Source organism: Lichtheimia ornata, assembly GCF_029851405.1.
Source record: "Lichtheimia ornata isolate CBS 291.66 chromosome Unknown scaffold00004, whole genome shotgun sequence".
NCBI lineage: Eukaryota > Fungi > Mucoromycota > Mucoromycetes > Mucorales > Lichtheimiaceae > Lichtheimia > Lichtheimia ornata.
The window spans coordinates 675,360-700,181 of NW_026695324.1; the positions used below are offsets into that span (position 1 = coordinate 675,360).

Here is a 24,822-nt window from a genome sequence, read left to right on the forward strand (position 1 = left end):
CAAGGATGTAAAACAATGACAAAGCGAGCAAGATCAGAGACCATTCGAAAAGTGCGCATCGTGTATGTACGTGCTGATTCTTTGTATAACTTGTTATGTGAGCTAATTGCTGTTACTTCTTCACTTAGCCCTAGGATACATGATACATGCACAATCCAAGGCCAAACATGATCACTTGGTTCTTATCACAATATGCCATCATCCTCCAACTTTCACAGGACACATTATGAACACGCGATCCACACGAGAAGAGTCGAGCAAACGAATGACAATATCAGTGTACTGGATTTGGGCCCATATGCGGGGTGCCTGCAACAAGAAAAAAAACACAGCTCAGCCTACACGCCATCCTTCACAGCCCCCTCATTCATCGCTACGATGTTTCACTCCATCACAATAAAAGAAGCATAGCGATACTTGTAATTGAGAATACATTATCATCAATCCCGTTTTGCAGTAACACGAGTCATTTATGCATAGTATACATTCTTGAGATTATTGTGCGGTGATTAAAACGGCTGTTGGTTAACATCCGTTACTCTCTATTTTTCATTGGGGTGTATGTATGGGATGAATGCAGAATGCAGAATGAACAAATGAACGACTAGGATAGAAATGAACTAGAAATGAATAGATGAGAACAAAGTATGATGCCTATATATGTGTGAAATTAAAAGAACATGGCACCCAGCATCAGCATAGCAAGAGCAAAGCCGGATTTGGTGGCAGCTACAACAGCGTTGGCACCCGATGTAGTGGCGGCCTTGTGGTTGTTCGATGCCTTGTTGAAAGCACTGCTGGTAGCGGATGTTGAAGAGGATGCATCCTCACTAGCGCTTGATGATGCTGATACGGTAGCATTGGTCGTCTTTGCGCTTTGGGCAGCAATCAATTCTTCATCAAGCAATTCATGGGGTTCATCGTCATCCAAGCATTCTGCAGCAGTGGAGAAGCTGTAGCCACGATCCTTGAGATACTTGATGATGTGGGGTACTTGTGCGATGGATTGGTTGTACAAGTCTAACAATAAAGGAATTAATGTCAGCCATCATCGAATTCAAAAGCCAAAGTTAAAACCTACCATGTTGCAAGCTAATGAAACCAGGATCCTCATGTGGGTTAAGACCAGTATCAACACCAGAAGCAGCGCTCTTGAATGCACCACGGATCTTCTTGGAAGCATCGGGCAACATGTAGACATCATAATCGGTTGGGTCCACGTTCCAGAGCAAAATCTTGTATCCCATAGAACGCAACAAGGCCTTGACACGATTATCAGCTTCACCAAATGGGGGTCGTACGTACTTGGGACGGATGCCAATGGCCTTTTCAATTTCCTTTTCAGTTGCCTTGATCTCGTAAATGATTTCCTCGTTGGTAAGGCTCATCAAGTGTGGATGAGAATAGGTGTGGGATGCGATTTGGTGACCCGCTTCATATGCACGTTGTAAAACATCAGGATACTTGATGACATGTGAGCCCATAACACAAAAGGTGGCCTTGATGTCGTGTTCTTCCAACAAGTCAAGGAGCTCATGTGTATACTCGCTAGGACCATCATCAAAAGACAATGCCCATGTATGATCGCGTGGACAACCATAGATGTCTTCTTCACCAGGTGTGTTGCCGCATGATTCAAAGCACTCATCGTTTTCGGGACCATCGCATGCTACATCTTCACAGATACCCGATCCAACAGGACGTAATGGGATATCGGGTACACTTGACAAGTCCACTTCGGCAAGCCATTCACGGTTTTGTGGCACCACAACATCCTCGGCATCACCTTGGGCCAAAACACCAGATTGGCCAAGCAATGCAAGGAACAACGGGATAAGATAGGCTTGCTTCATAAGGAGATAAAAGTGATAAGGTATGAATGAATATTCTGGTAAAAAAAATTCATGACACCTTTTATATATACGTGATCAGCAATTCTCTCTATCGAGATATACGTGCATTCAATATCAACGTGATATCAGCAATCTTGCTTGTCGGTCCAAATTCCAACTTGTACACAAATTGACGCGTTTGCCCCTCTGTCAATGTTTGTTCCAATGCTTGTTCGGAAGAAACACGCGCCTTATGCAAGCGTGTATACTTTTTGTGTGATCGGCTGTGTGCAGGTAATGAAAATATGCAGATCGAATACATAATATGACTTGTTATAAGCGGAGTCGAGTAGATGACGATTGTTAATCAATCCATTTTTCTCTATTCATGCGGTGTACCCGTGCACTGTCAAGTATTGTGATTAAGCTATCGACCAAACACACGCCATGTCACCAAAGAGAGCACTTTAAAATGTGGCTGTTACAGAGTTGACAGCTTTCTTGTAATGCAACCTTGTGACCCAAACAAACAAATACACCACATTGTCTCTTGCACAGTACCCATATTTGTCTCCAAACACATACATGTTGATATCATCAGCAAGAAGAACAATTACATAGTAGCTGGAATTGACAGGATATGATACATGGCTCCATATTGTTTATACCGTTTAGATCAAATCAGCATTGGCAGCAAACTCAAACACAACAGCCTTGCCAGTGAGCTTCTTGTAGACAGCAGAGAAGGTGTCAAGCTTGTACTCGAGGGAGGTAGCATCCTTGGGATCCAAGAAACTAAAATAAAACATACATCAGCGATCGATTACCCTATACCCATCATCGCTTTTCATAAAAGATACTTACACTCGGATGGTCTTGGAGCCATCAACAGCAACACGAGTGCGCTTGGCAACGATTTCAGAGGGGTGAGCAAGGTCCTCAAGGATGGCATCGTGGACAGCGGTCAAAGTGCGAGATCTGGGACGGGGTTGCTTGGGGTTGGAACGACGGCTAGGAACAGGAAGGACGCGACGTTGGGCAACAAAGACAACTTGACGATCAGAGAACTTCTTCTCGAGCTCACGAGTGACACGAGCTTGGACCTTGTTCCATGCCTTTTGGGTGGGGACAGGCACAAAGATAACAATAGCCTTCTTGCCACTGCCAACTTCAACCTATACAACATACATCCATTATTACAAGGATGTCCCTTTTTGCCACCCAAACAACAACAAAAACATACCTCCTTGGCAGCAGTGATTTGAAGAGGACGCAAGTCCTTCTTGAGCTCGGCAACGTTGTTCTCCAAGTCGACGAGAGCTTGAGCAACAGAAAGCTCGAATTCGTTAGTGGCCTGTGCACCAGCAACCTTGGTGATCTTGTGAGAAGCCATGTCGTTCAACTGTAGACAATGTACAAGTCAGCATTGAATAAACATATAAACGGTATATGAAGCGTGGGCGTGAATGGGGTTGAAAGAGGTGAAAAAGGAATTCAGTTATCCAATGGTGCGCATGTTGGGCTGGTGGTGTATTGGTGGGTTCCTCGTAAGATGCATCCATTTCATCCATTCATCTTATCGTTGTCTTTGGCGTATGCATCCTTTGACATAACATCCATCCTTTGCTCTCATCCATTCATCCATCCACGCCCTTTTTGAATGTTGCCTGTGATAATACGTACAAGATGTAAGAGAGGGAGATTATCATTGGCAGCAGCATTGGGTTCCCATTTGGGTGCCTCGCCTTTCCCCCCACCCCACCACCAACCACGTCGGACTATATTCGCTATGGTTGCCTAGGCTACCACCCTCCCTTCCCACCCTCATAATGCAACATCCCAACCATCCCACTTCAACCTTAGCATGACAAATATGATATATATGAATAAGCTCCCAAGTATTATTATGATCTCTTCCTGACAATAAATCAAGACATACTCCAATCAAGAGGGCATGAGCGAGTCTACATCAGCTTGGTATATGTGTATTGGTTGGCTTTGGACAAAGATAATTCCACTTGATGAAAGCCCTCTCCTTCTTCCAATCATTGGTCATCGTACTTTCTTACTGTTGGCTTCAAGTACCTCCGTCGATCCTCGTCATGATGGCATATCCAAAGTAAAGAAAGCGATTCAAGCTCTCATGTCCATGAATAAGCACGTGTTTTGGGTCATGTCCAGGATTGTTGTCTCCGCATCAATTCATGTAGCTTTTTCAACTGAGAGATCTTGGGAATCCATGGTGATGGCTATGTGGATGAAAAAAAATCGTGAGCCCCATGATAAACCCTTGAATAACATAGATGTATAGCTTACCTCATGGAGCCTGTACAAATGCTTGAATGACTTCATCGTACCATCGTTTGCAACCTTTGGAATCGCTTTGTGAAGATGTATGGTGGGGTATCATCGACAGTGGTGCCTAAGTGTTGCAATACCAGGTGTATCGGCCTTGAACGACGCCGTAAGACCATCACACAATTGACCATCTTTAGCTGTTTTCACTGCTTGACACGCTTGCTTTCTGATGATCTCGGATGAAATCTTCAATATGCTGTATACACGTCCGTCGTGTGATTCACAGCTACGAAATGACACATGTTAATAAGGTAATGTAGATGCTTGGCAGCTTTTCATGACTTACAACTTGAGATGTATTATGAGCCTCTTCTGATGTTGCCGTCTCTCGATGTTTCCGATATCCGGGCGTTTCCCACAAGAAGAGTGGCCACTTCATCTGCACATGCCGTAGATGACATCGCCATTCGAATCACTGCCATGGCTACATAGTGAAAAAGATTGGTTACATATGCATAAGTATGTGATTCATCAAGCGCTTATATCAACATGGTTGGACTTTACCTCATAACACCAAGCCTCTACATGTTGTGATGACAATGGTTGTTCCACAGCCTGTTGCGATGATCGTGCTGCTTGTATTGAGTCGTCGTCGAGTGCTGAAAACAACCCACTGCATTAACCTCCCATGTTGCCAGGTTACGAGCTCGCTCTTTGATGAGCGTTAGACATCAGCGATAGCGCTCTGCATCAAATTGAAGTTCATATGGTCGTGTTGGTGTCGAGTCGTCAAGTGCACAAGATGCGGTGGTCATTGTAAACAATAACGTGGACTGTTGACTGTGATTGAGTTGCCATTGCCTTCAAGCATGCCATGTACACGGATTCAGAGGAAAGAGTAGGGTTCAAATGAGGAGAATAAAGTGGTTGCAGAGTTGAACATGAACGATCGTGTATGAAAAAGTGGGAAGGAAAGTAAACGAAGATGACATTGGTAAGCTCAAATGATGATTATGCGGGCAGTAGTACAATACGCCACCACCTTTCTAGTTGCATCTCACGTGGTAGCTACATCAAAAAGAAACATACTATGTATATGAATGCATGCTCCATCAAGCAAGATGAATAGGATTTACCTTAATAAAAGAGCCAGATATCACAATGACAACAAGGAAAATAGGGTACTAGAATAACAATGAAATCTTGACGATCATCACAAATTAGCACATGGACCTCTCAAATAAAGAACCTCTCAACAATGATGCTCACAAAGGGGTTTTGAAGGTGTCAGCAATCAAAGAGTGATACGATAATGGAAAGAAAGAGATGAGGGGGAGAAAAGCGATGGGCGACAACATCTTTTATGTGCATGGTGGGGCGTGGGTATTTCTATAACCACAAACAAAGATTGATAAAATGCTTGTTGAGCTGATTGATAGGGAGCCTCAAACAGAGAGCCTTGCAGTGATTGATGTGCATCCGTAAACCAGGATCTGAGATAGACAAGAAAGACACCACAAAGGATTTATCATCGGGTGCAACCACGAAATTTGATGTCGCTCTCGCAATGATGATGCTGGATACCACGTTCCTGGTTACATACAACTTACAAGCTTCAATCATCACCCTCCTTTTTCATCTCGATCATTGATTGCTCACTTTCTTTCAACCTTGTTGCATCCATCTTACCCCAATAAAGTTACAAAGCACTCCATCCCGGAGATAATAGCTTGGCATGTTGTACATACATTTGATGCGTGTTGCACAACACGTAACGCTTTAACAGTGTATAGTAGGATTTCATTAGGCGAGTTTTAAGTACATTTGTATAAGGGGGATTCAATTTTTGCTCAATTGGATCAAGATCAACAATGAAAAGTATATCTCCTGGGAGTATGTTTGTGTTTAGTGAAGATTAATACACGGTGTATAAAAAGTTGAAATACGAGACACATTGTTGCTTTGGTGCTTGATGCGTAGACACGAGGATATGGGTGAAATTGGGAACGTGTAAAAGAGTGAAAAGTGAGAGAAGGAATACTTGAAAGGACACAGGATACAACTACAAAGACATGGCCATGACCAACACCAAAGTTGAAACGATCAATGTCGAAGAATAGCCCATAATGTTGGCGCTGCTTTCTTGATCATCAGCCTCTTGAGCAGTAACGCTGTCAGAGGATTGGGCATTATTGTTGTCAGAAGCACTAGCAGCAGGAGATGATTGAGCTGGTTGAGAAGACGAGGAAGAAATTGCGGCCGAAGAAGAAACTGCAATCGAGGACGAAGGAGCAACACTAGCAGCAGAATCCGATGATGAAGCAGATGCATTAGGATCGGCATTATCGGATGATTGAGCAGCTGATGGTTGAGCAGAGGTGCCATTGTCAGCACCATTAGAGCCATTTTGATCACCACCGTTGCCGTTGTTGTCACCATTACCATTGCCGGTGGATGGGTTGTTGCTAGATGAAGGAGACGAGTTGCCATCACCATTGCCGTTGCTACCATTATTCTTATCACCATCAGCATCACTGCTGCTGCTGCTGCTGCTGCTGCTGCTTGTTGGAGTAGATGTTTGCGAAGCTGATGAGGAGTTTGAATCACTGGAATCGCTGGTTGTAGTAGGGGCACTGGTGGTGGGATTGCTTGCAGCACTTCCGCTACCACCAGCTGGAGCAGTAATGGATGTATCCATAGGACCACTGTAGTCACCAGGGATAATGTGCTCACAGCCCTTCTCACTAATACCACGGTTGCACAGCCTGTCATCATTCTGAAAGGGATCGAAAAAGAGGTATTAATATATAGCTTTCGATAAAATTACGCTTTTGGATCACTTACGCAGCAACGAATACACCAAGTGTAGCTGGCAGGCTCAATCAAATTAACGTAATAAGTCCAGCCGGCACATTTGGAACCATCAGGTGCCTTGACATCATATTGACTATTGGCAAAGGATAACATGTTAGGTATGATTATTGGTTAACGATGCCAATGTCAAATCATTTGACTTACCCTCCCCAATCCTTGATATCCAAGTTAGCCTTGGTGGGATCAATTTGACCAGTAATTTGAACGTAGTCATCGGTTGCAACAAAGTGGGCCGATTGAATGAAACCATCAGGAATGGCTCCAGCACTTTCAGCTTCAGGTGTATCACCCATACAAAACGCTTGGGCATTCCACTCGGTGTCCGAGATCTCTCGATCAGCTTCGTCAACGGGCGGCAAGAACGTACAAAAGTTGGTAGCATCAACGACTTGAGCACGTTGGTTGGCTGCTTGTGCTTGTTGACTAGCGAGCAACAATGCACCAGCAGTCATTAAAAGGGAGGAGAGTCGTAGCATTTTGGATGAGGATGTCCTTGTTGAAACGAGTGATTATAGGGAGGTAGGTGTTGTAGGTGGTGTGTGTATGTGTGTGTGTGGTCGTCAACGAAAGGAATGGATTTGATTCACGAGAGAAAGATGGATGGAAAAAAAGAAAGGAGAAAAATGGAAAGATAGGCCTATAGTGACATTTAATAAGCTTTTCCCGGAGCGACAAAATGCCTTATTTAAATAGAAAGGTGGAATTGTTTTCACTGAGTTACAAGGTGATTGTCCGAGTGTTGTTGCACAATGAGTATAAAGTCGCACGAATCCAACTACAACGCAACACCAAGTCTGCTTAAAATGCCTTTATCAGGAAAATGGGTAGCGGTTTATTTCTCCTTGTTTGGTGATTAGACGCTTGCTTTGTCGAGTAGTAGCAAACGTTTTTCCTTTGAACAACATGGCATAACCCAATCATGACACAACAGCTACCAATTCGACTATTTTTAACTGTATATGTACTATTCTTGCTCGCGACATACACATGCCCCCCGCTGTATATGACGAACCTGCTGAATTGACTTTCAAATGAGAGCACATAAGAAAAAAGCATTCAAAAAGCAATGCAATGCCATCATTGAAGGGTGAAAACAGGATCCATTGGATATGTAATTGCATACATTGGCTATCACAATCAACATGTTGAAACTTTTTTCCTTCCGACAGCAGGCGAGACCCAAAGCAGGCTTCTCCCCGCCATTTTACTCTTGCCCCTTGCTCCTGAATAACATATTTTTGGCAGCCACATCTATTGTGGACTGAGTTTCTTTTGACAGCGGCACCAGCCCTGTGGTTTTTTCTCATAACTCATCGATCCCTTCCTTTGTATAACATGATGTGGCGTGGTCCTACTAAATTTATCGTTGCGTTATATTGCATTGTCCACCTCGGGGCAATTGGGCGAGACATTTCGCATCTACACTGTAGTCAATGGCAACACCTTCTCCTTTCTCGCTACTTTCATCACCACTAAATGTAACTAATATATCAACTCGTCGCCCCCCCTCCTTTTGACTCCTTGGCGGTGATGGAAACCAATAGCAATTGGTATTGGATTTGGTAATTAACATTCATGGTAGTCATTCATTCATTTTCATTAGCAGCAAAAGCAGCAACAACAGCAAGGAGTAAAAACGACGCGATGGGAACGATATCATCATGCTTGTGTGTCCGGCTCAACCCGTGTGTTTCACAAAGCAACATGGTTACCTTCCATGCAGCGTAGGTATCACTGCCATAAACACGCTGTCATTGAAGCTCATCTTGTCATCAAATAAAGCAACTTGGATTTAATGCGCATGTTGTTGCTTATCATAGTATGCTATAAATGTGTTCTTTTGGACATGTCATGCAAATGGATCGTTGCACAGATTTGGAGATGGGATAAGCCACTACTGATGGAACAAGAGAAATCTCAATTGACAGGCAGGGTCCCTTTCTCCTCCGCGCATCATATCCCTGCTTTGCATAAACGCATATATCCCATTATGGCTCTTTTGTCAAGGTAGGCTCATTCTCCATTTATTCTCCCCATTGGCTATCATTGACGCTTGACAATCGCGTAGTGAATGTCCTGATTTGAAGCTCGTTGCTCGTGGCAAGGTGCGTGATCTTTACGAGGTCGATGACAAGTCGCTCCTTTTCGTGGCCACCGATCGTCTTTCAGCTTTCGATGTCATTATGAAGAACGTAAGTTTATCTCTCTTTATTTGATATGGACTTGTGCATAGATTGATAAGCAATGTAGCCTATTCCTGGCAAGGGCAAAGTGTTGACTCAAGTATCCTTGTTTTGGTTTGATTTGCTTGGCGACGTCTTGCCGAATCACCTGATCACAGCCGACTTTGACAAGATGCCTGCCAACGTTCAAAAATACCGTGATCAACTTGAAGGCCGTTCCATCCTTGTGAAAAAGATGCGTGTGCTCCCTGTTGAAGCCATCGTTCGTGGCTATATTACTGGTTCTGGTTGGGCCGAATACAAGCGCAAGGGCACCATTTGCGACATTCAGCTTCCTGAAGGTCTCGTTGAAAGCCAAAAGTTGCCTTCTGTTTTATTTACCCCAAGCACCAAGGCTGAGATTGGTGATCATGGTAAGATGATGATGTGGATGATGTTGCAAAGGAGATACTAAGGATAGCTTTTACATAGATGAAAACATTCATCCTTCAAAGATGGCTGAGATCTTGGGCGATGCGGAATTGGCTGCCAAGGTTACCAACGCTGCTATCAACTTGTACACCAAGGCCAGTGAATATGCCGCCGAAAAGGGAATCATTATCGCCGATACCAAGTTCGAATTTGGATTGGATGAGAACAACAACCTCGTGTTGGTAGATGAGGTCTTGACCCCTGGTAAGTACATTTGTTACAGATGGTATCGGGATGTACTGGAAAGGAAATGATAATGTGGGGTGTGTGTTTTTGTGTGAGAGAGGGAAAAGGCATATGCTAATGGCTGAATCGGGATTTAATAGATTCCTCTCGCTTCTGGCCTGCCAACAAGTATGAAGCTGGCCGTGGTCAAGAGAGCTTTGACAAGCAAATTGTGCGCAACTACCTTGAATCCATCAACTTTGACAAAAAGACCAGCATCGAGTTGCCATCCGAGGTGACCGAGAAGACCTTGGAAAAGTACAAGGAGGTGTATACTCTATTGACAGGCAATCAAATTACCTTGTAAAGAAACCTTTTGTGTATTGTATGTACATTTTTAATTCAATTTCCTTTTTCGTTACGGGCCTGCACATGAAACTTTATGTTGAATGACAGCATGTGGTGTGTGATGAAGACAGCTGTGGATGGTTTTTATTCTATCAAATATGGATGGTATGCGTGTGTGTGTGTGTGGTTTATCATGAGACTTGTAGGGTGGGAAGAATTGCCCTGAGGACATGGCCCTTGGTTTGATATGCATTCATTGTTTATTTTTCTTTCTGCCGGTTCAAAAAATATGATGATTGTTATTGTGACCATGAATGGAGAAGGATCGACAGGAGACCAAGAAGAATGGATACCGACATCCGACGACGATCTATCATATGGGCTAGCTCTAAGTTCAACAGGAGGAGGTAAAAACCCGCTCATCCCGAGATCACACCACATGATCACTCACCTCCGATTGCTGATGATAGAATCTTGGAACTCTGAGATGAATAGCTTATGAATGACATACGTAATTGCAATGTTGCATATATCATGCTGCCTAGAAATTCGACAGCTTTTGTGTATTATTTTCATCGCTCATCAATAAAGACACAATAACAAGGAAAAATGGTGATTGAAAGGATGTAGTATATATATGTGTGTGTGCGCATTTGGCATGTTCGAGATTTAAAGCATCATGGGAGGAATGGAAAAGGAGTTATGTACGCTTGGATAATTTACATAAGATAACAAGAAAATGACATTTGCTTAATACATCATAGTGTTGTAGCGACGACTTGAGGATCGGGTACGATTACCATCGTTGTTGTTGTTGTTGCTACTACAAGTGGTTGTGGTGGAGATGTTGTTGCTGTTGCGTGGATACTTTGTTGTGGAAGTAGTTGTTGTCGTCGTTCCTTGGTTACTGCGGCGACGTCTTCGTTGCACATTACGACGTGATGATGATGATGCAGTATTGTTACTGCGGCGAGATGATGATGATGACACTGTAGATGGTGATGGATGTGGATGATGGGGAGCAATAGAAGGTCGATGGCACGAATTACGTTCATGGCGTAATAAGGAATCTCTACGGCTAAAGAGGCGATGGCATTGGATACACTCGTAAGGAAAGACTTTTCTATGCACAGAGCTGACATGTCGTTTCAAATCTTGTCGTCGGCCAAATGCAGAGGCACAATCTGAACATCCATAAGGCCTTTCTTCGGGTGATGGCTGCGGCTGTGGATGATTGTGCTCTTGTTGTTCTTGTATACTTGTTTCCAGAGGAGGGAAAAAAGCATGATCGTCATTTTCGATGCCTTGTTGTTCATCATCATCATTTGAAAAAGGTGGTGACGATGAAGTAGATGCTGTTGTATGTGTTGTATTAGTAGTGCTTGGAACCGTAGGTGGTATTGATTGGTGATGTTGAAGCGTTGAAGGTGGTGCTGGTGCTGGTGCTGCTGAAAGTGGCGGTGCAACCACCGTACCATTACTGTAAGAGGATGGCGAAGGTAAATACTCGGTGGTGTAAGAAGCAGGATCGGGGTTTTTGCTGTCATTGGGCTGTTGAAACAAGGGTGCTTGATGGAACGGAAGGACGCCATGAACTATTGACGTTGGTGGAAATCGTATTGGGGCACCTGCAAACATAGGCGATGACCAATAAGATGATGCTTGATGCTGTTGTTGTGTGTGATGATGTTGTGGCTCCATGCCACTATCGGATAAAAAGTCATGGTGATGATGATGATGTTGTTGCTGTTGGTGACAAATGACGGCGTTCTCTTGGTTTTGGTCGATTGCATAGGGATCGTGATAACAGCCAAGCATCATGCCTTGTATGCGATTGATCACTTCATGAGTACGTCCGTAATAGCGTGATGAATAATCACTAGTGGATCTCGGTGTTGTCGTGCTCAAGATCGTACCATCGGAAGGTGAGCAGCTAGAACTCGTCAATGAAGACGTTGCCAAATCAGGAGTGCGAGTAAATGTGCCCAAGGCATAAAATTCGTCTGATGGTGGAGATGCAAATGGATGAGTTGTGCCTGTGCAGCTGGTGTTCATAAGTGGGATAAAGAGCAAGGAAGAGAGAAAAAGAAAGGAAAAAGCAGCTGTTGATGTGAAAGCTCAGGCCTTTATAAACAAACGCTATTTTGACGTGGTACACGCATACAACAGAGAAAAGCAATTGTTTATGTGGGTCCCTCTTGCGTATATCCCATCTCGGCTTGGCTGTACACGATCACCTGTACACGGAGCTATAAGGAGAGTGGTGACCAAATCTTTGCTGGCAGCAGCAACTCCCTCCTTTTTCTTTTACTTTTGTTGCCAACAATGGGGCAAAGAATGAGTGTAAAGCTCGAAGCAATAAAAAAGAGTGATCCAGAAGGCGTTCTTTCCAAGAATATTTGCAACGCACGGGCTAGTCGGTTTTTGTCAAATCAACGCACCCTGTTCAAGGATGAAACAGCATATCTCGGTATTGCTCGTTCCGCGCGTGTGACCCGATAGGACATCATTGATGCCATGTGAGGAAGGACAGCCTACACAGACGTGACATTTCCATTAAACTCTGGTGTATACATACACACATGCACATTGCTGCTTGCTATCTCACATAGGCATCTTTTATTGCAGCCTGCTGTACAACATCGGCGATACTCGCCCGTCAGGAACCTTTCACACACCAAAAGTGCTCTATCTACAAGATCCCTGCCCATTGGCAAACCTGACGCATCTCTTATGCATGACAAAATGGGATCGGCTGCAGGCTGCACGTTTCATCATTGCTCTATTTTCTATCCAACAATACGCACAACAGCTGACATATGCACACCCTACTAGTAGCCGTCATTTTTATCCCCTCTTTAAACAATGGGGTAGTATACAAAGGAGAACATCAAGTAACGTGGCAATCTGACAGATTAACGACGTGCACATGGAATCAAAGTAGCCAATCGTACATGTTGTACTCTTCCCATGATACGCCTTGTGGGAAAGAATCATAGGCAAATACATGCTGAGCCGACTTATCCCCGGTCATCCAACGCAACGACCAACAAAACCACCACACACCTGAAAAAGCAAGCTGGCCCCATGATCCATAAAACACCCACCATTACCATCATTTTCTTTTCTTTTTTTTACCACGTCTTCGGCTTATCCACTTGAGGAAATTGTTGAATGATAAGTGGGGGAGCCAATGAAGAATGAGCAAAAGACAATTATCATCCGCATGACGATGCATCTTTGTCTCTTTTTTTGGATGGATGAATAACATTCGATATGTTTGGCGGTAATACGCTCACGTACACGCTCATAGCAGAAATAACACAAATCTCGGAACACATCTCGGCTTTGCCGAAAACAACACACAGCGATCTTTTCCTTTTTGTATTGGTGTAGCCATCATCATCATGTCCTCTCTACTACGCTATACTATAATGATCTAACAAAGCGGCCAATACTATCGATAGCCTTTTGGCTTTGGGATAAAGGGAACAATTGAAATACGTGTGGCATGTCCTATGGATAAAGAATTCAATAACCAAGAGGTAAAAAGAGAATCATAATGAAAAGGTTACCTCGTATTGTTCATGTTGCACAATGGTGGACATCCGAGAATCTTTAAGCTTCCGAACGAGTTCCACAATTTCGTCACGAAGTGCCTCGCATCCGCCTGACTGGATCAGAGTCGCTGGTAGATCGTTGAAATTGGATGCGTAGATAGGCGAGACGTATGGATGTCGACATAACTCTTCATGATTTTCCTTTCCCAAATAGAGCATCGCAGGGTTCTTATCCCAACAAGCAGGTTTTGGTGGCAAACAATCGTGTGCTTCAGCATTCGCCCAGCTTGGAAATCCAAATGTCAAATCCACCCATGGCTATACGTATAATTTATCATGATTGTCAGCTTTGGATTGAGGGATGCCACGTGTAGTACTGTCATCATCATTACTCAACTGATAATAGGACCATAGCTTCAGACAAAGGTGCTCCATGATCACGCAAATACAAGGACAATGCCATACATAGACCTCCACCAGCAGAATCACCCATGATTGTAATATGCTTGGGATCCATATGCAAATCGTCAATAAGATGGAGGTATGCTTGCACTGTGTCGTACAAAGCCCCTGGGAATTTGACTTCGGGTGCAAGCCTGTAATTGAAAGCTATCTCTTTCGTGTCAACACTCGTCAAGGTATAAAGCTTTTGCCACACTCACCAAGCACATTACGACCAGTAGCTTTGCTAATCTTGTATGTCAAGTAGCGATGTGTCTCGCAGCTCATTGCAACGTAGCCACCGCCATGAATGAACAACACGACCTTTTCTTCTTTTGCATTACTTGTGGTGTCGCATGGTGTGGACATGAGTTCAGGACGTGTGTATGGAAGGTATCGATGCCAAAAGCGTTTATATGGATATTGCTTGTTTTGATGGTGATGCTGTTGTTGATCGATAGGTGTTGAGGGTGTTGGTGCCTTGATCCATTCAGCTTCAATGATACGAGTGCCATTCTCTTGTTGATCGACGTCCTTGAGTATCCCCGGGAGTTCTCTTGTTTGCACAGGTATAGCAAAAGGTACAATGATGGCATCACTTGGAGGAGTGCATATCCAACGTAATTGATTCAAGCCCATACGCCAAAATTGAAGACTGCAGGTGAGTGATTGATCTCGCATGGTTTGGAGTGCTGTGAGAAGCAAGGCTGTTTTCATATCCCATCTCGGCCGTATATTGGATGAATCGTCGTTCACAACATGCGCCCACATGGCTTCTATCCATCGTCGTATTCCATGCGGTACTCCCCATACAGTGTTGTACACGTCCTGGGCCAATTGCCCCGTTCCATTCGCTGGTTTGATCTCATCCACGGTGCTGAGAGAGGTGGTGGTGCTCTTCAAGATAGCAGCAGCCTTGACAAGTGACGTATTGCAGCAATAGCTTAGTGTGCATGTTTGAATGAATACATCATTGCCCTTCAACATCGTGTGTATCTTGTGTGATGGTGGATAATGTGTGTCGATGCTACAACAAGGGTCACCGAGTATCGCGTCAGAGGAGACGATTCAAGAAAAAGGAGTTCAAAGGAGAGAGAATAAAAAGGGGGGGTCAAGAACAAAGAAGAATGGATATTCAAAGAGACAAAAGAAAGAAAGAGAGAGAGGCAAAGAAAAAAGAATGCATGCGCATCCCCCCTTTTTCTTTCTCTTCTCTCTCTTTATCTCTTTCTCTCTCTTCCTCCTTCACGTCGACGTCAAATTGTGTCGGTTTATCAATCGGTGACATCTCGGTTACGTTGCAATACACTTCTTCACATGCATCTTAGATGTCAATGATCGCATACAGCTTGCTTGTTTCAATGATGAATTGGGTACATAATCTATGAAAGGGGAAAAGGATCATCACAATGACGTCGGGGATACAGCATGTGCTAACATTACAAGATGGAACATGTACACGAGCGTGTTGTTGATCATTCAAAGGATTACAAGCATTCGTGGTCAAGTGCGTATAGAGGCTCTAGTAACATCTCAACAAGGATGCATTGACAACAGCAGGCTATTGCTGATGATAAAATAAAGAGAGGAGGTTTACTATCGTCACAAAATGCATTAGTTTATTCATGCCGATGTCATCCACTGAACCTGCAGTATAGGCGTGCACACCAAAGATGCGTATCACATTTCCCTTTTTTGTATAATGGCAATGGTGGTATCCCCGTAGAATCTATATGTCATGGATGGGATCATTGTATGTATAAAAAGATCAAGGAGCATTTGGTTGAGCAATGATAGCTCTATGATGGTAGATCAGAATAATTTTAGATGATGGAAAGATGTATATGCGAATCCCCAGGGATCATTTTTCGGTCAGGGTTCATTGATGCCCATTGTCAACTCCTTTGTCATGTCCAATGAAAAAGGCTTTCTTAAAGATGTAAGAATGCAAGAGAGACATCTGGATAATGGGTTCATATGTGTGGGGGGAGCAAAGGAGAAGAATCACAGATACAGGGATGTGCAGCATCATGCACTCCTTTTGATCTCCTTGGCTTGATTCATTGTTGAGATCGCTATGCAAGAAGAAGCGCCTTTTTATCATCTGTGTCCAATGGCATAGAGTATAATGCCGCTAGTCACCGGTGATAAACAAAGGATACATACTTTGAGTAGCCAGGGATAGCATTACTATCACATAGACATTTGCCTTATTTAGGGGCGCTGCTATGTCGTTCAGGAGCTCCCCGCCCATACGTAGTATACTCATCTTCGATTTGACAATACGATGCTTTTTAGGTCAAAAGAATAGGGTCCCTTTTTTGCAGATCCCTCGTGTAGATGCTGCTGTAAGCAGCATGTTAAAGAGTAGACATCAATAATGATTCGTTCTCTATGAAGGACATGTGCTAGCTAAGCTGAAACGATACAATGCTGTGTCAATTGTAGATGCATAAGAATTTTATTTTATTGACACTCCTCTTGTCGGAAGCTTGTTGTTGTCGTGCTCCTTATGGAGAAAAGGCTATAACAAGGGAATAATGCTATGGGTCAAAATCCATAGTAATGTGGGGTCCTCTACTCTTATTGGAAGCTCATGCAAAAAAAAGGCTCCAGCAACAAAAACATTCTTTGTTCTCGGAGGAAGAGAGAGAGAACGAGACCCTTTCTCCTCATTTCTTTTGTTTCGTATTGCGATCATCGTCTTTAGCCCCCGCCCCTCATCCTCATCCTCCCCCAGCAGGTGCATACCAGCAGCATCATCATCACACCTCCTTCCTTGTACAGCTTTATTTGACCCCACACTCATACGCGTATACATCAACGATGACCTAATTGTGTAGGCATTTCCGTTCAGGAAAGCTATCCAAACCAAGAACATAATACCGATTGCCCGGTGAAGATGATGGTGGGACAAGGAGACAACCGGGGGTGGGGAGCATGAAAAAAAGAATAGAGAGAGAGGTTTTGTGTGTGTATATGTGTGCGTGTTCGTGTGTGTGTTTGGTACCCGGGATGGGAGAAAATGCAGTAGTATAAAACGATCTGAAGATTGAATCCACATCTTTTTCCTTCTTGAAACTTTTTTCCCTTTCTACAACAGCTGTGTGTATACGTGTGAGAGTGTGTGTGCTTTGCATATGCTATACCACACAGACTGCATCAACAACACCATCACCGCCACGTCGTATTACGTGCCTTGTGAAGCATCATCCAAGTAAGACAAAACAATCACTGTCATAATCGGGATTACCACGTCAGGACATCCCTATTCATGTTCCTTTCTTTCTCTTGCATATGCAGAAATACCAGCATGGATAATCACCACCACCATCAACAGCAGCAGCAGCAACTACAGCAGCTGTCAAATGAAGGTTGGGTCATGCCAACAACAACATCATTATCTTCCCCACCACCATTAACAACATCAGCGTATGCATCATTGCCCATGGATATGCAACAACAACAACACCTTTCTTATGGTACAGAAGTTACAATGATGACACCAATCACGGGGGACAATGGCCTTTATCCACAATACGGTGACCCATCAATAACAACGACCTCATCATCATCGATGTTGCTTACACCAGGTGTTGTCGCGTCTGGAGAAGATTACTTTAAACCACCAGCGGACATCAACATGATGCGAGAGCAATGCAGTAATAGGATGCCAGTCGTATGGAACGGCACGGGAATGGGGCATGACCCGATCATGGGCATGATAGGCTCTGCTAGCAACGGATGCTATTCCGATGACAGCCTCGTGTCACCGCAACGCACGTTTTGTTTGCTGTCCTCTACCTTTGCCTCTAATGGTAGCTCCGCAACACCACCATACGATCCTTCTTGTATTGTCACCAAAAAACAATGCCGGCAACAAATGTCATACAACAACTCGGCGGGTGAATACATTCAACAATCCCCTATCATAGTCTCAAGTGGTGGCAGCAACGGTGGTGATGTTTGTAATAGTAACATGGCATCAGTGGTATCAACAACAGCAGCTACAGCGGCACCAGTATCAACCCCTGCAAACAGCATGATGCATAGTATGACATTGGCGACATCGGCTTGCATATCATCTTCGCACACGGATGCCGAAATGATGTCAACAACAACAACAACCATACCACAACATCCACTACAACCTACTGCGAGACCCATGGTAACACCATCGGCAATCATAGCGGGACCTGCTTCCGCTCTTCCGGGATCAGCCTTGCACAATCATTCAAATTCAGACACGTAGGTTCTTCTTGCCACATCTGTCACATCATAATAGAGACGCTAAAAAAAGTATATGCGGATGTCATAATAGCAAAGAAGCATTGCAATTTCGGATTGTGCTTAAAGGTAAGAAAAAATAGCAAGCATTGTCATCTTTAAACATGCCTTTGCTAATTGTATCATGTTGTTGTTGTGCGTGTGTGCGCGTGTATTGTATAATAATAGCACCGACAGCAGCTACCCAGATCAGTGATGGGTCACCGACAACGTATCTTAATCGAGGTCAATCGTACAGCATCCATCTACAAGATGTGTATGATACGGATCAGCTCATTACTAGCACGTTTATCATCATGTTTCATGAACCATCGCATCGCAAGGTTGCCCTCAACTATTGGAAATTTTGGCTTGGTCAGCAAAAAGAACCATCTACTGCTCGTGTGATGTCCTTAGGTAAGTGGGGTAGGGGTTTAGATATGGAGGAATCGAAAAGTGATACACGTAGCATACAATGATGACACCAAAAATTTAGATGAGCGTCAATCGATGGGGATCCATAATGTGCGGTATCCAAGTTTTGATCGTATCACATTTGACTGGACCGGCAGTGCCAAGCTCAACATCCGATTCAATTGCCTGTCGACTGATTTTTCACGTATCAAGGGTGTAAAAGGAATCCCATTACGAGCACAAATGGAGACACGCGTTGTGTCAGCCGAAGAAGGCGGAGATATGTATGTGGAACAATCCTACTGCAAAATCAAACTCTTTCGGGACAAGGTATGTAACCATCGCACATAATTGTCTGTGCGTAAGGGGTAAAATGTGTATATACACAATGGGGCAAAGAAAGGGGTTGTTGGTTGGATTGTTAATGTAAGGGGGTTTATCCATGTAGGGTGCCGAGCGTAAAAACAAGGACGACGCCAAACAAATCAGCAGGCACATGGAGCGTGTTTATGGAGGTAAGAGGTCATCTTTTCCTTTGGACAACACAACAAGTGTTAAAAGCTTCAACCTATAAAGTAGATGATGCTCAACAGCAACAGCCTATTTGGAACACCTATCATCAACCAAAGCCATATAGCGAATTTATACGCTTGTCGACTCTTGAAGACAATGACAACAGCACCATCCAAGTGGAGGATGCACCGTTAATCGATGCACAAGAACGCAACGCCCGTAAACGTAGCCATTCACAGCATGATCCCACCATTGCATCACCCACCACTAACACTAATAGTAACAAGACAGGTATGTAGCAACGTTTATATGCTGGTTTTGCAAGTGGAAGCATTGCTCACGTGATAAGATAGCAGACATTTCATTGTACATTCATGTCAAAACTACTCAACATCAACAATTTCATCAAGGTGCACCAAGCAAGCATCATGTCGTTCTTAGCGAAGCTACCGTTGACGAGCTAGTAGCTCAGCTATGTCCAGTACTTTCACTCCACCACAGCCAAGTATCAGAAGTATTATGGCGACATCAACGGCCCTCCAAGGTCTCTTTGAATAACCATCAGGTCAACAACAAGCCTTCATTTTCACGCAGGAATTCCGGCAATGATGGCAATAGATCTCATTTTTCGGCCGCATTATCAGTGAACGACGACGTAGTAGCAAAGGATTTTGTTCACGGTACAGTGCTCACTGTTGAATGGGTTATCAAGGCCGATGGTACGGTGAGGCTTTGGCTCCAATAATCCCTGACATTGTGCATCTTGTTGTCTTTTTTCTCGTCATTCAGTTTTCCTTTCACTCATATGCAACACAAAGTATATACCTTTACCCCCCTTGCTTCCCCTTCAACATTAACACCATCCATCACATTGCCTGTTTCTACCTTTTTTTTTGCTATGCCATTTATTCTTTTGTTTTCCCTTGTCCATGTGTGTACATTTTTACATATGCATGCCACGCCATATGCAACCCAAAAAAATAGCATGTCTTGTTTTTCTACCAGTAGTAACTTTATTGCATTGTCATGATTGTACATTTCCATATGCGTAAAAGGATCATCTCCCCCATCAAAGACAACCTTGCTTCCTTATTGATTTCGAACATCGATCCATTGCTCACAACTACTACCATTGTTGCCAATTGCTTGCATCCCCTCTTACTTTCTCAGATCCAGATTCCAGCTCCTTGTGGCACTAAGCAACCAGCCTTGATGACCCCACGTCTTGTAACTTGACAGCGCATGATGAATACTCATTTTCCTCAACGATAATGCATATAATAGTAACACAGAAAGTAAATTCGTCTAGAGTACAGGGGAATGGATGTTGCTCGACCTCTCTCATCAGAGATCACAAGTTGGTCCCGGATCTGATGTTCCGAGAACGACCTTTTGTATGCTGAAAGATGTGCTGAATATCATAATCACCAATCCAAATATCAATGTAGCCCAATGTGGAATCTTGTTGATTTGCCATATGGAGTCCTTGGCAAGTTTGAGATAGCATAATGGTGGGAGAATATAGGCGAGCATCGTTGCCGAGAAACCACCCGTCAGCTCCAATACAATGCCGAGGTTGCAGGTCAACAAGGAGATCAAGAGTGATACACCCACCAAGGACGTGGTGATGACTACATGTCGCACGGTGCTGTGGGGTGATGATGACCAGAATAAAATCTCCAATACCTGTATACACACAACAACCTTGTAAGACAACGCCATATGATCCCCTTTTTCCCCTATACCTCACGACACACAAAGGCTTCTAGTGGAAGCGTGGTGAACATGTTCATGCCGAATGCCAATCGTGCCACGTTGATCAACGTATTGTCTGCTGGGAAATTATTGAGGATGTTACCTAATTGAGTTGATTAGCATGTCATTCACCATTCCCTTATGGATCCACCCATCACACAACTTACCAGCGGTCTTGTCCGTAAATGACATGTAGCCTGAAAGCGCCAATACGGTGCACGTTACAAAGGAAAGCGCCATGCTGTAGTGAGCCACCTTGGCAAACCGGTTCATACTTGGCTGCCGTAATGAGCCAAAGATCATGAAACTATTGTGATGACAAACAAAGGCTATACGTTGTGTTAGATACATGCCCTCTCTTTTTCTCTCGCGTAAGCCCAATCTCAAATCCAAATCATCTCTCTTACCAAAGCTAATGACAGCGACAGCTTGGATGATCTCATTGTTGGCAAAGCTAAAACGTAAAGAAGGGTCACCTCGAAGTTCAGCTGGCATCTTGGGCGCTTCCAGTGAAACACTGACGATAATAACAAAAATGGTAATCAGTGCCAAACCACTCGTCTTTGCCAATTTTGACATGTCTCGGTAGAGCGAAAGTGGATAAGATACCAATACCGTGAAAAAAGTGATACACAGTCGACGGTTGGCAAAGATCCACACAAATGGCAGTGTGTCAATATTGGGAACGAGTGATCGAAATACATGAGGGATCGTATCGCCTAATGGATCACGTGTCAACATGTCATCTTCCCATTATCCTTCATGTACCCTTACCAATGATAACACAATATGCACACATGGCTATATACAATGAAAAGGATAGCATTAGAAATGATAGGGATGAAATAACAAGATACACTTACCACCAAATGCAAATACAAATTGTGCAAGAGAAATAGCCAATAGCCCTGGCCAGCCAAAGGCGTACTCGAGAAGATCTTGATAATTGGGTCGCCCAGATAGCTTGCCATTGTAAATCAAAAGACGAACGGTCCAATCTATTGTAATGCGTGGCATGTGCATGAGTCTCGTGTGCTCTTGTAACTCAGGTCAAATGATATCATAAAGAGAAAAACCGGCTAAACTTACCCACGAGGATCGTAAGAATGACCAAGAGTATCAGACCCATCCCAAATCCCTAGGATACCAAGTTAAAAGATGAACCCTACATCATCCTTTCCAATACTTACAGCTTCTTTGAATGAGAATGGAAGACCAATGATACCTGCACCAATGATGCTGTTTGACATGTTGAGCTACAAGATGGTGGCTATTCTTGTTAGACAACATGACACACACACAACTCAACCAGTTTCCCTCCCCCATGAGCCACAAGAACACACACATTATCCACTACCCAATCCTTACAAAGCTGGCAAATACGGATCCTCCTTCGGATGGTAGCCGGTAAGTCGTCTCGGCATTTTCAGCCTCGTTCAAGTCCCTGGGTCGGTTACCATGAAGCAACGCTGTCTCTGAATCATCCACATCAAACGAATCATAGTACTCAGTGGTTGCTGTAGCAGCGGCAGCAGTATCATCATCATCATCATGTTCCTCGTTTCTATTGGACGCGTTGGTTGTAGCTGACGGCCTGGTGTTCATTTCAGTGTTGTAGTCATCCGTTGACCGATTGTCATCCGAGTCGGCTGCGTTTTTACGGTCTTGAAGCAAAGCTTGTTTATCTTGGTCGTCATCTGGGCCACGCATGTGAGGAACGGGCGCCATTAGAAGGAAATGGAACTCGGGAAACGAGACAAGAAAGAGGAATGGTCAAGGGGTGGAAAAGCAACAGGAGTGCGTGGTGTGAATATGTGTGTGGGTGTGTGTGGTGCTTGAGAGAAAGTGCAGAAAATAAAACGAGGCAAATGTTACACCGAGTTTGGTTCCTTTCGCTCTCTTTGCTCGTCATTTTTTTGGGCTGAGAACACACAGACCTTTGAGCTTACCAAAGTGAGTACCTGAATCCATGCGGATTCATGTGAAACGCCACGCTTGACTCAGCACTTGGATTCCAGCCATGATCGACATCCTCACTTTTCTTTCCCGCCTAATTTATGCAAGAGTGCTCATTTATTATGCAGTCAACTTCACTCACCACTTTCAACTCATAGATACTCTTCTTTCTTCATATGTTATGTATGCTCTATGCAATAAACCATCCACTTCCATCCAATCCAAAAACCATCCAAGTGATCCACATCTTGCACATACAGGCTGATAGTACGATGCCCTTCTTCCAAATAAGATGTTGTATCCAATTCTCACTCAATGAAATTCAAAGAATAGCACATGGCAGTGTGTATGTTTATCAAGTATATACAACAAAGAAGGGGTAACTTCGAAAATTGAAATAAGGAATGTACAAATGGGTAAATCACATAAAGGAAACAGGGAGGATAATGGTGTCATTGTATTCTTGATTGCTGCCGCCACAAACATCCTTCTTCATCCATGATTGCAAAATAGCTGCTGCATGCATTGATTCGAGTATCCCAATACCATCCATAGTTGTAAACACCTTTGGTCAATCCCATCCATCATCATCCTCAACCGTATTCACGTGACATGATCCATCCTTCCTGCTGACAACGCGACAAGGAACCAAAGCAAAAGATCCCCCATCGCTGCACTTGATAACATCCATCCATCCATAACCATTGCAAACCCAATATTGCTGCTGACATGCTTCCTTTTTCATCCGGCTATAGGTCTCTTTCATGCTTGGTCATTTTCCTTCGCAACTCAACCAGTTGAAGATGGCTCGTATAGCGGTGTACTGGATAGCTGATATGGCATCATCCATAGGTATTCGTATGTATTGAAGCGCATTGCAACACGTGAATAAAGCAGTTTGTATACAATGACTATCTGCTGTCCACGTAGCCAAGGATGCAAGACAAGTTGCTGCAAGTAAAGAACGTTGTTTGATGAGACAGTGGAGTAATGACCCTGCTAATAGCTGCTGCTGCAATGAATGCTGTTACGTTTGATTGTGGCCAAGGACTGTGCAAGACAATGTGTAGTGCCAAAAAGGAGTGTGTTGTAGCGGGTTACAAGAAGGTTGTGTACAACTCCATGGACTTGCCATTGAGTCAAAGGCAATCGGATCAACATAGCTGTGGGATGGGGATGATGGGTTGAAGCAGGACAATCGCTCGCATGGTGGTAGTTGTACTTGAATCGGGCCACAGTTGAGAATGGGAACAAGAGGCAAGAAGCGGCGAGTGGAAGAACTGGAAATTAAAATGAGTTGACTGATGGTGGACGATACTTCTGTGCTTGAGCGTAACTCGATCAAAACCTCTCCAATCAAGAAAGTTGAAGGATGGAGATGATGGGCTGGAGCAGGGCAATCGTTCGTATGCATTGGATTGGGCAACAATGGAGAATGGGAGGACTAGGTTATTAGCTGGCATTTTGAACTCTTCCTAAATAGTGTACAAGAATCATGCATCGCCTGTGCTGAATGACTCAAGTTACACAAACACGCCTTCTGCATCTTTGGCTCTATTGTAGTGATACTACTTTACAATGAACAAAGACCATCTTTCATATACCATCACGCTTACAGCATATGTAAAACATAAAGGTACCTGTATCTCCAAACTTTACAATCAAACGTGGGCTCTTTAATAGATCAACGTGCTCGTCGGGGTCTAAGGAATCTTGTGTCAAAGTATGAAGTTCATCGTGGGCAAT

At 43.8% G+C, this 24,822-nt stretch overlaps 8 protein-coding genes across 8 annotated transcripts; 2 read left to right on the forward strand and 6 right to left on the reverse strand.

Moving 5' to 3' along the window:
• Nucleotides 1-670: 670 nt before the first annotated feature.
• On the reverse strand, nt 671-1,853 carry O0I10_001664 (uncharacterized protein; the record flags this gene model as incomplete). The annotated part of the gene is made up of 2 exons (XM_058481756.1): nt 671-1,020; nt 1,082-1,853. 2 exons carry the CDS (start codon nt 1,851-1,853, stop codon nt 671-673), a joined length of 1,122 nt encoding a protein of 373 aa, XP_058347613.1.
• A 650-nt stretch (nt 1,854-2,503) lies between these two features.
• Nucleotides 2,504-3,225, reverse strand: O0I10_001665 (uncharacterized protein; the record flags this gene model as incomplete). Its single annotated transcript, XM_058481757.1, has 3 exons — nt 2,504-2,627; nt 2,697-3,007; nt 3,076-3,225. The coding sequence occupies 3 exons, from the start codon at nt 3,223-3,225 to the stop codon at nt 2,504-2,506; spliced, it is 585 nt and encodes a 194-aa protein (XP_058347614.1).
• A 2,967-nt stretch (nt 3,226-6,192) lies between these two features.
• Nucleotides 6,193-7,480, reverse strand: O0I10_001666 (uncharacterized protein; the record flags this gene model as incomplete). Its single annotated transcript, XM_058481758.1, has 3 exons — nt 6,193-6,906; nt 6,975-7,077; nt 7,149-7,480. The coding sequence occupies 3 exons, from the start codon at nt 7,478-7,480 to the stop codon at nt 6,193-6,195; spliced, it is 1,149 nt and encodes a 382-aa protein (XP_058347615.1).
• Nucleotides 7,481-8,994: 1,514 nt separating this feature from the next.
• On the forward strand, nt 8,995-10,190 carry O0I10_001667 (phosphoribosylaminoimidazolesuccinocarboxamide synthase; the record flags this gene model as incomplete). Its single annotated transcript, XM_058481759.1, has 5 exons — nt 8,995-9,011; nt 9,073-9,196; nt 9,255-9,600; nt 9,659-9,862; nt 9,985-10,190. 5 exons carry the CDS (start codon nt 8,995-8,997, stop codon nt 10,188-10,190), a joined length of 897 nt encoding a protein of 298 aa, XP_058347616.1.
• Nucleotides 10,191-10,921: 731 nt separating this feature from the next.
• O0I10_001668 (uncharacterized protein) lies at nt 10,922-12,226 on the reverse strand (the record flags this gene model as incomplete). Its single annotated transcript, XM_058481760.1, has 1 exon — nt 10,922-12,226. One exon carries the CDS (start codon nt 12,224-12,226, stop codon nt 10,922-10,924), a length of 1,305 nt encoding a protein of 434 aa, XP_058347617.1.
• A 1,374-nt stretch (nt 12,227-13,600) lies between these two features.
• Nucleotides 13,601-14,853, reverse strand: O0I10_001669 (uncharacterized protein; the record flags this gene model as incomplete). Its single annotated transcript, XM_058481761.1, has 4 exons — nt 13,601-13,687; nt 13,747-14,049; nt 14,129-14,340; nt 14,394-14,853. 4 exons carry the CDS (start codon nt 14,851-14,853, stop codon nt 13,601-13,603), a joined length of 1,062 nt encoding a protein of 353 aa, XP_058347618.1.
• Nucleotides 14,854-17,485: 2,632 nt separating this feature from the next.
• Nucleotides 17,486-20,110, forward strand: O0I10_001670 (uncharacterized protein; the record flags this gene model as incomplete). The annotated part of the gene is made up of 7 exons (XM_058481762.1): nt 17,486-18,420; nt 18,494-18,528; nt 18,628-18,855; nt 18,935-19,182; nt 19,301-19,367; nt 19,432-19,656; nt 19,719-20,110. 7 exons carry the CDS (start codon nt 17,486-17,488, stop codon nt 20,108-20,110), a joined length of 2,130 nt encoding a protein of 709 aa, XP_058347619.1.
• A 599-nt stretch (nt 20,111-20,709) lies between these two features.
• O0I10_001671 (uncharacterized protein) lies at nt 20,710-22,830 on the reverse strand (the record flags this gene model as incomplete). The annotated part of the gene is made up of 9 exons (XM_058481763.1): nt 20,710-21,051; nt 21,111-21,223; nt 21,288-21,449; nt 21,528-21,839; nt 21,895-21,921; nt 21,984-22,118; nt 22,210-22,258; nt 22,311-22,376; nt 22,489-22,830. 9 exons carry the CDS (start codon nt 22,828-22,830, stop codon nt 20,710-20,712), a joined length of 1,548 nt encoding a protein of 515 aa, XP_058347620.1.
• Nucleotides 22,831-24,822: the final 1,992 nt, after the last annotated feature.